Genomic DNA, 10,732 nt, shown 5'->3' with positions numbered 1-10,732 from the left:
TGCGCGAAATTCATAACAAACAAGCAAACAAGATATGGAGTGAGGGCTGAATTATTTTTACCAAATAATTTAAAAGAAACCGCTAACGAGAGAACTACGCTAGAACACTTTGTTTCGCTACTCCTTCTACAGTAGATTAGTTTTGCCAAATTCGTAGCTCATCAAAACTGCTTGGGTGAATAAACTAAAGTACAGTAAGGCTTAAACAGTAATGGAATGCAAAACCTCCAAAAAGGAAAACAAATGTTCGTAACGTTTTGGGAATGAAATTACATTATCAGCATTTCTCTATTACTATAGCTGCAATGTGAAATATGTAAAACGCTACTTTGATCTTCTTTGCGTTTAGATGAGTTCTGTTTTATTTTATCGTATGAGCAGTTTATGTATACATATAACACATGTTATGGTTGGAGACGGCTTGAATGGGTAATATGTGTGTTTTTTTCTGGCATATTTTCAAATTTTCATAGAGGACGCCACACGTTCGAATGCAATAAGGTTGGGAGAACACGTTGTCCATTTTTCAAGGTAGCTTATTAGGCTTTGGTTATATAACTTCCATGCTTTATAGTGTGATTGAAAATCAAAGAAATGTATCTGAAATACTACCTTAACGACAATGGAGACAGAGTTTACACCTTAAAGGTTAATAGTTGTTGTGTTTTTTTTTATTGTATACATAGCGTTGTTATATTTGTAATATTTTCGTTTTAAATTAGGACTTAAAGTTACCATGTTTGTAACAATGCTGGAACTCCGAGCCTACCACTACCAACTTGTCCAAGTTTCAATTTCATTCAGTGCGTTTTAACTATTAATTAGGTATATTAGGCTTAAACGTTTTCAGTCTTCTTGTGTTTTGAATTATCATATAAAGTTCTTCTATTCTAGGCAATTTGTTAAATAGAATTCGTTTCATTCATTAATTTACAAGTTACTTTTGAGAACTGATCTATACATTTACTTTAGTTGACTTCTGCAAATAATATTCACAAGAAATAGAAATATTATTAGCAAAACTTAAAAAGTAATAGAATTTGAAATCAGCAAGCAGATTCCACATAGTCTACTGTCACTGGTTCGATGAAGAAGTATAATTTATATATAATTATAATTAATAGCACATTATTATTTACTTCCATTCAAAATAAAAATCAACCCAGTAATGAATTACAGCTAATTAAATACACTATGCTTTAAAGGGTGTGTTTATTGAGCTCTGTCCAAAAAAAATTTATAACTTTGAACAAATTCTATTTTGTCTAATAAGTTGTGAGTAGTAAAGATCGTAACATAATTTACTTGGAAATTGAAAGTTAAGTCTATGTTCAATTGAAAACTTTGAACTTGAATGTTTGATTAACAATACTGATGTATAAAGCCAGGTAATGTACTTTGCTTTTCAGAGTTAGTTCTGATGGATAAATTTGCTTGGTTGGGCCAAGAAAACCTTGATAATTAAGTAAAATAATGTAATCAGTATACTTACAAGCTTGACTGATGTGCAAAGCTTTATTATAGTTGTGTATAACAATTTAAGTTCAAATAAGTTTTCTTCAAACCATTAACTTCTAGAATTCACAAATACTTAATCATAATATTTTTAACACCAGCAATAAACTTGTATCTACATGGTGTTTATGATTATCCTATATATACTAGATTGAGTAAGAAGATTGTGATAAAGATTCCTATAGAAAGCAACTCAGACATATTGCTAAAATGTTACTGACATATAATATATAGTAATACAGTTAATGTAACAATGAATAACTATGATATATATTAAATTTAAAGGCAACATCTAGTTTGTACAAACAAATATAATAATGCCAATAAACTGTCATTATAACTGCAGTTGCTAAGAATAAGAAAAAATTTTAAAATCTGTTTATCTTGTTTTTAAAGTTTTATAAAGTAATTTTCCAGTATTTTCTGAACTTATTAAATAGATGAAAATTGAAGTGAATATTTAGGTAAGATTTCTACAATTGTTTACTGTTAGTGTATAATGAAATATATGTAAAAGCATTTCTTCTTAAGTTTAATATGTTCACTAATAGAGAAGAATGCAAGATAAGATAGTTTAGAAAGGTAGCACGATCAACTGTGTGTTTTACTGAATGGAGAAAGTTGCATTGTTTTACGAAATTACCACCTACCAATATATATGTACAATAAAAGTTTTATTATCTAGCATGTATCAGACTTGAACAGTACAGGATAGGCAATAATTTTGGTTATGAAAGAAGTTTTCCCTACAATATTTTAGAGGAAACATTTTGACACTTTGCTAATGTTCTAAAATACAGTATTTCTATGTCATCTATAACAATAACAGTTTTAAACCATGATAAGTGTAAAAACATTTATAAGTACAGTATTTTAAATGTGAATCTCAGTATAGATGGTTACAATGAGCATTTGTATTTGTTAATATTTAAATTTGCAGTTATAATAGTTTTCTGGATACAAAGATGCTACATAAAAAAGCTTTTACTGTAGTTAAAAAACTATTAATTGTACTATATACGTTTGTGATAATTGTTGTGATAGCAACAGAAATGTAAATTTTGACATTTATAATACATTAAAAATGAAATTAGCACAAATCTTAAAGAAATAATGACGTCCAGATTGTATTTTTCCCCTACTTAAAAAAGTTTTTTTAAGAACAATTTTACAAATTCGTAAATGACCAAAAAAACCCCACATTCAGTGCAAAATTTGTAATATGTTAATGTTTTGAGTAACCAAAAAATATAGAAAAACCAAATTAATAATAATAACTGAAGTTAGTAGTGATTATAAGTTATAATGCTCTTAGTTTCACTTTTCATTTCTGTGAAGATGTACTTTCAAGTGTTAATTCCCCTTTTGAAAACTATTATTGCACCTTATGTTTATTTTTCTCTAAATTATAACATTAACTATACTGTAATTTTATAATTGTAACACTTTTCATTCATTATATTACAGGCAGTAGATCCATTGGGAAGGCCAACATTTTCAGCCCATCCTGGTAAGCATGTGTGACAATTGTTAGCAGAATTGATAGGGTATAGAATAGCATTTGTAAGTAGTATACAATATGTGTGTGATATATTATCACAATATATAGCTAATAATAATTTAAATGATTTAATTAAAAATTACCAGTTTTATTGTAATATTGTATTACCCATATATTACTTTCAAATATCATGTTTCACAAATTGACACATTCTACTCTGACTTATTAACTCCTAGGTGTTATTTCAACTAAAACTCTGTCATTGATTTACCTGATATACATTCTTGCTTTGAGTAAATCCCACTCTATGCCATGCTTGGCAGTGTTTATTTTGGCACCTTCTAGGAGTGGTTAAAAGTGCTTTGCCAGAGTTTGGACTTCTTCATCCCCAAAGTCTGCCAGCATAAAATGAGATCAAGATTTAAATAAGTGAAAATAAAATTTTATATTAATCAAATGGATTTAGTTTGGTGAGTTGGTCAAGAATTAAGAAGAGTCATCTCTATTCTTTATTGTGGATCGTTAGGCAACTTTGCAATGGTTATTTGGGCTTTAGGCCTATTAATTTCTAGGGTCATTAAAGCTGTCAATGTGTTGAGACTCCTCACCATTACTGAGGATGTGCACTGCACTCGGTTGGTTATTGTGCAACTGCGCAGCTTAGAGGGTACACTGGTCCAAATTTCCAAGCCTTTTGTATCATCTAGTGTGCACATCCAAATGTAGTCTGTAAATGGATGGCATTGCTTGGCAATTGCATATGCATTTCTAAAAAGATGCTTCAATCAGTGCAAGACCTTTTTGTTCATTTTCTTGAGCATTTTCTCTGCTTGATAGGTCCCATGCTCTGCTTCTTTAGCTTTTTTTCCACTTCCCTGCTGATGTTTATCACTCTCTTCGCATTTCCTGATAGTGTCTACTTTGAAGTTTGTGCAACCTTAAAAACACGTTCTGCTTTCTCCACAGACCTCTTTTTATGTTCATTTCTCGACAAATGCAAAACGTGACCCTTCTCTTCATTAATCCTCAGCCATATGTAATATCTCTCTCATTCTTTTATGTAGTTCTTCACTCTCTTTCTTTAGTCATATTCCTTGTCTCTCTGATGCTTTCCCTTTGATGTCTCCTCACTCAGCTATGCAACATTTTGCATTTATCACCACATGATTAAGAACATCTCTTCCGATACTAAGACAGTCACATGAATGAATAATTCTACATCATCAAGTCAAACACTTTTCACAATATGATCAAATTTCATACATGTCTACTACTACTGCTCTGCCATCACTGTTCATCACATTTATACACAATATCTAACTCGTCACCAAGAGAACTTTAAATTTTTAGCACAAAACAGTGAGCCCACACAATTTTACTGTTGACTCAAGACATTCATGCAACAAGCATCACATTCTTCTCCCTCCATTCTGTTCGATTACATAATCATAGCAACCACCAACTCAAGGTTTGTCCACACAAACTGAAATACCCATCAAATGACGGGAAATATTTAAACTTAATTATAACACTGTAAGTGTAACAACAATAATATATTTCAAAGTAATAAGATGAAAATAAACTTTATCTCAAAATTATAACAAAGCTTCTTCATAAACATTTGTAGTTTGCTTTCCATCTACCAACAAATAAAGTTTTTGAGGTGATCCCACCCTACAACATCTCATTGATCATGAGAAAAGCATGGTTGTTTGAGAAACAATCCAGCAACTTTCATAATTTGACCTTGAATCCCTTTAGAATATTTAACATTGTCTAAAGTGTCAACCTGCCAAGATTGTTTGAGATTGCCTCTATGGGCTGAGAGTAATTAACCAACAGATTTTACAACATAGAAATATGGTTAAGTTCAATTTTAACCCCCTTAGGACATTCCCTATAGTTCATAGTGTTTACATACAAATTTTGTTTGAGATTGGCCCAATAGACTCAGAGGAGTTAGGGTACAATCAACCACATTTCATTTATATAAATATACATATATATATATATATATAGAGAGAGAGAGAGAGAGATTCACTAAAAATTATTTTGGGTGCTAAATAACTTGCTCATTCAAATGTGTCAGAAATTACTTGACATAGACTTATAACAATATGTATCACTATTAGCTCATTAATCTATTTACACAAAAAGGGCTCCTGTTTAATTACAACTGTTCTAACATTCCACTTAAACACTGCCCACTACAGTAAGTTTTTAATTTATTGAATTCTTAGCACATTAGTGTTTCATCCAGTTTGTACTGTAAAATGTAAACATATTAATAATTTTAACGTGTTCTTTCTAAACTTCTAATCATATCCACAACTTCTTGCTTAAAAGTTTGTGGTGTTTCTTATGCTAATAACTATTTTTTTAAGTTTTTCACACTAATTATAGAATTATGAAAAAATTCACAATATCTGTAATTAAAATGTTTTTCCTATTACCAGAATATTAATATTTTATATACTTGATATGCACCTTATGAATCATTTTAATATCTGCAACAAGGTCACCTATTACCAACACAAGTTTACTTGCTTGATACTGAATGTTTTTCTGGGATTGTTGTGAATCTATTTCACTGAATTATATATTATCACACAGTCTGACAAGAATCATTACTAGTTTTATCACATGAAGTCTAAGGACAGTTATTTTTACAAAGCATTTGTTTATATAGTCTTGTGAAAATTTGAAGGCAGAAATCCACAGAACAATATTTATCATTTTTTTGCTTGTTACAATTAAAAAAGTAACTTAATCCTAAATTGTTGTACCTTAAGATATCTATTATATTAAACATATGTGTTTGAAAAACCTAAAACAGGCTGAAAATAGGAATATTAGTCTCATGTGAAAATAATTATTAGCAACTTCCATTAATCACTCATCTCTATTTAGCAGCCCTCAAACCCTAGATCGATTTTTCTCAGACATCCATTTCGCCTACTAATATACCTGAATGTACAATTACAGAATATTGTTCCAAACATTCTGTGTTACTTTCCACAATTCAGCTAGGTTGTTTAGTTGACATTTGACCTTCCCTATTTTTACATAAACCTCAGGCAAAGCTGTGATTGTGAGTGCTTCATTGGCCTCTTTACCATCAAAATATCATTTCAACAGAATTTCTGTATGCTTGGGATCATCCTTTTCCTAGAAGATGAATCTCTGTCCTTTGAGTTGTGATCCGGAGAGAATGGCATGATGGACCCGAATCTGCCTGTACTTGTCAGCAAATCCTTGTCTCAGATGCAGTCCTAAGCTTACACTTAATCCCCACTGTGTTTCATTGTAGATGTTGTACATTGAGTATGGTATAATTTTTCTCTTTGCTATCAAACAAACTGTCATCAACTGTTGCCAGCCAGTTTGAATTTATGTATATAAAACATGTTCCCAGCTTTGCTTATTCTACTATCAGTTGTCCAGTGCCTGTTTCAACCCTTTGATTCAGTTAGCACTTCTCAGCAGCAGTTTTAGAGCTGCTTTATGTCCATTAAGATCACTCTGTATTAATGTATATTTTACTGTTGTTAACATTCCAATCTCCATTGACAAGATCTGCTGTCAAAAAACAAACCATGAGTTTTGGCTAGCTGTTTCAACTATTTTAATTATAAACACTACCAGTTTCAGATCTTAAATAAACTTACAGCACCTACAGAAACATGGAGTCTTGTCCTAACTATGGCTGTACTCTGGTGCAGTACATTTGCACACAACAAAAGGGGAGGTATTTTCATGTTATTTGCTTGTTATACCCACATTCTTTTTCTAAACTGCTTAAGTACTTATTTCCTATTCTGTATTTAAAAAAAAAAAGTGGCAGTTATATGTATGTTGACTCATTATTTAATGAAAGTTTCTGTCTGTTTTATATTAAGTTTTTAAAATAAGAGTTCTCGGTGTTTTAAAGATCAAACTGCTAAGAATAGAGGTAAAATATATATATAGGGTTATACAATGTATGGAGTTTGACACACAATATTAAACTTGTTAAAATTTTATTTCCTGATAGCACGTTTCTCCCCAGAAGATAAATACTCCAGACAGAGGATTATCATCAAGAAAAGATTTGGGCTGCTTCCTACCCAGCAACCCAGGCCAGTTTATTGACCTGAAGTTATTCCATGAATCTTTTCAAATATGTCATTAATGTTCTTTATTTGTAGATATTTTTGATGCACTGTATTGTTTTTCATTTGTTATCAACATAAAAGACGTAGGTACTGGAAACAAAATATATATATATAGTAATTCCAACAGATATGTACATCCTAGCTTTTACAAACAAAAATGTCAATGATTTTTAAAAAAAGAGAAACTGAAAAAACTGTTGGATGTGTTCAAACAGCCCTCTCAGTGACCTTACTTTTGTTGCTTTACTTATAAATCTCCACTTTTCTTCAAAATTGCCTTGTATCTTTTTTTTGTAGTAGAAATACCACAGTCATGTATATGGTGGTCAAACTCACAAATTGTTTGGAATAAAAATCACCGAGGGTCTGCCAAGACCATTACAATAAAATTTTTGCACTACAACATGTATATCAAGTAACTTAAATTACAAATTTTCCTTACCATAACTTTTTAGTACCTAAATATTAGCAATAATCCAAAAGATTGAGGTAAAATATGTCAAGTAAGAGGAGCACAAAGAAACATTTCTCAGTATCCTTCATTAAGAAAATGTTGAAAGGATTTTTTGGAAAACAGCACTGATAAATTTGTATGTTTGATTAATAACTTGCAAAAGTAAGCAGTGAAAAGTTTCCTGAATTATCATTACCAACAGATCTGGAAAGGAAAGTACATTATTCACAGTGATCTTTTTATGTAACTTTGGTTGACTTTTTAATCAAGATAGGAAGGCAGGAATTTTGTTTCTTGAGTTACTTACCATGTCCTTCCATAGGTACTTTAAAAAAACACTCAATCATCAGTTCACAATAAGCTGGTGCTGCATGCACATTGTATAATATCATGAACACAAAACAAAAAATGAAGTAGGCATGGACTGGATGTTGGACACATCTTCTTGTGAGGTTGTACAGAGGAAAGGTTTATTACACCATGCCAATTCCTACACTTTCCATTCTTTATAAAATATTTTTCTACTTGTTCATGCACTTTTTTCATACATTCATTAATTTATTTGTGTTGATATTCTGTATCTATATCATCAATGTGGGCATGTACAATAATATTATGGTGTGTGTACATATGTGCTGTATATGTGATAGCACATACATTATAGTGTGCAATGTCATTTAAGTGTTTTCATGCGAGTTGTGGTTGTGTGCATATATTAAGGGTTGGTAAATTAGTTAATTTAATTAAATACTTTATTTAGTTCATGTAAGAACTAGAATTTCATGTAGCTAATACTGGTAATGCAGGTTGGCATTTATGAAAGAAACAGGTTTAATTAAGCTGCATTTTGTCCTTGTTTGTTTAGATATAAGTATACTGATAATTATTACAACACTGCATAATACATGTAATTATTAGTTTGTTTTACTCCAGCATTAGTTAACTCGGGGAAATGGGTTTGAATATCGTAAACCAATAGGTATACCTTGACATTTTTGAATAGTGGTGGGACTTCCTATATGGAGTGAGTGAGTGGATGTATGCATTTTAAAATGACGTCCCTGTTCAAGGTATTACCTAATTTACATCAAACAGATCTTTTAGGTGATGTTCAGCATAAAAAAATGCTAAAACTAGCACATGGTCCCTGTGCTATTGTTCTATTTGATGCACTTATAACCATGGAAGTCTGTTTGTTACACAGCGAGAAGCATTCAACAATGTCAGTGAGATTGTGATTTTTTTGTATCTACTCTGCTGACTTCCTCAAGTAATTCTATGGCTTGTAATTTTTATGTGGTTTGTTTATCACCTAATGATGTCTCAAGTACTTTTGAAGACTTATTATTTGGTTGTGAAAGGTGTATGTAAGTAAATAGTTTGTATTGTGTATCCACCCCATTCCTACTATAAGTACTACCATACTCACGATACATGTATTTATATATACATACATTATATTTTCTTGAAACATTCTTTTGTGTTAAACTATGTCTACTTAGTGCTTGTGGCAATATGGGTACATACAAAAGAGTTTCTACGACTCTACTACTTTTGACATCAGTACACAGAAACCTTTTAGGATTTTTTATCTTTGTATTTTAATCCACCTATATAGCTAATGAATGAAATCCTGAAGGAGGAACAAGTTGTAAAGAAAAAAAAAGTTATTGGCCCACACAAATATTTGATTCTTCTGGTGTCATATAAACAGATAGGATGTTTGACACACCCAATTATCAGATTGTACAGAGGAAGTTTTATTACACCATGCCCGTTCCTACACTTTCAATTTTTTCCACTTTTTACTTGTATTCAAACACAAGCCAAATGTCTGAGACAAACTACATATTTAAACTATTCCATTCAAAGAATCTTTTTGAAGCAGCAAACAACATGAGCTTAAGCCTGGATGAAACATTTTGATTAGACAGGTGATGTTCAGGTAGTTTGAAGTAGGTATTATATCGAAGAAATATCAAGTAATATTAGTTTATCACCACAAAAACTTCATAATAAAAGTTTTGGTGATATTGAAGTTCTTTGGTGAGCAACTAATGATATATTTTAAACCCTACTTGATCTCAATCGATTGAGAGGGATTTATCCAATTAAAACTACAAGTTTGTAATAACTGTTAACAAAAAAGAAAGTGAAATGATAATCTTATAAAAAAAATTATTTCAAATTCTGGGTATTATTTACTTAACCTACATTAGGTATTTTTAGCTTTTTTGTGTGCATAATTTATAAAAGAAAATAGTGTAATTATTTACAAACAAGAATCAATTGTACAAGACTTGCTAAGAAAAATATTTTTATTTATAGGAACACTCATCTTTGGTATAAACAACTAAAAAAATAAACTTCTGTAAGACTAACTGGATTTGATACCTACAGTAAATAAAACTGATGACTGACTTGTCTTTCAACTGAACTCTTTATATATATATACATGTCTTACCTATAAAAAAATTCCCAGTGATTTCACAATCGGCACATACTTTGATTAATAGGTAAAACTATATATATATATAATTTCAATCAAACTTCAAACTAAGTAGAAAAGTTGCAACTTCTACTATTTTCAATACAGCACAATGGAAAAGTTTTGTAACCCACACTTGAAGAGAAGTAGAGGGATTAATATACTGTAAAAGTTTGACAACTACTTGGACTGGGGTGTAATTAGTGGGTCAGAGGCTATGGTTTTGCTATTATTCAATGCTTAATATTTCTACACAGCAACAACCAAGAGGTAATTTTCAAAAACTAAGCATAAAAAATTTATGCAAGTTTATGAAAGAACAAACATATAATCACTTATTATACAAATCATTTTCTAATTGTTTGGACATAATTTTGTAAACATAAAATGCTTCTGGATTAAGATTATAATACTGTTTTTCTGTAGTCTGAAGCTATCTTGTATTAAGTGAAAAAAAAAATAGAAAAATTAATGTAATTCTAAGAAGTTAAGAAGAATATACCACTATGTCAATGAGTCTTTTTGCCCAATACCAAGGCTCGTATTTCTTCTGTCACATCGCTCATGACTTCAGAAAACTTAAAATACAACTAGCTGGTGTATATGAATAACAACTGAAA

The 10,732-nt window shown here is 30.7% G+C and overlaps 1 protein-coding gene across 1 annotated transcript; it reads left to right on the top strand.

Annotated features, from left to right (window-relative positions):
• The first annotated feature begins 491 nt into the window (after positions 1–491).
• On the top strand, positions 492–7,443 carry LOC106466969 (H/ACA ribonucleoprotein complex subunit 3-like). Its single transcript, XM_013927282.2, has 3 exons — positions 492–648; positions 2,983–3,025; positions 7,050–7,443. Exons 1-3 carry the CDS (start codon positions 595–597, stop codon positions 7,145–7,147), a joined length of 195 nt encoding a protein of 64 aa, XP_013782736.1. The 5' UTR covers positions 492–594; the 3' UTR covers positions 7,148–7,443.
• The last annotated feature ends 3,289 nt before the right edge of the window (positions 7,444–10,732 follow it).

This window comes from Limulus polyphemus, unplaced genomic scaffold, assembly GCF_000517525.1.
Source record: "Limulus polyphemus unplaced genomic scaffold, Limulus_polyphemus-2.1.2 Scaffold2442, whole genome shotgun sequence".
Lineage (NCBI taxonomy): Eukaryota > Metazoa > Arthropoda > Merostomata > Xiphosura > Limulidae > Limulus > Limulus polyphemus.
Note: the sequence above shows the minus strand (reverse complement) of the source record. Positions and strands in the feature narration are given on the sequence as shown.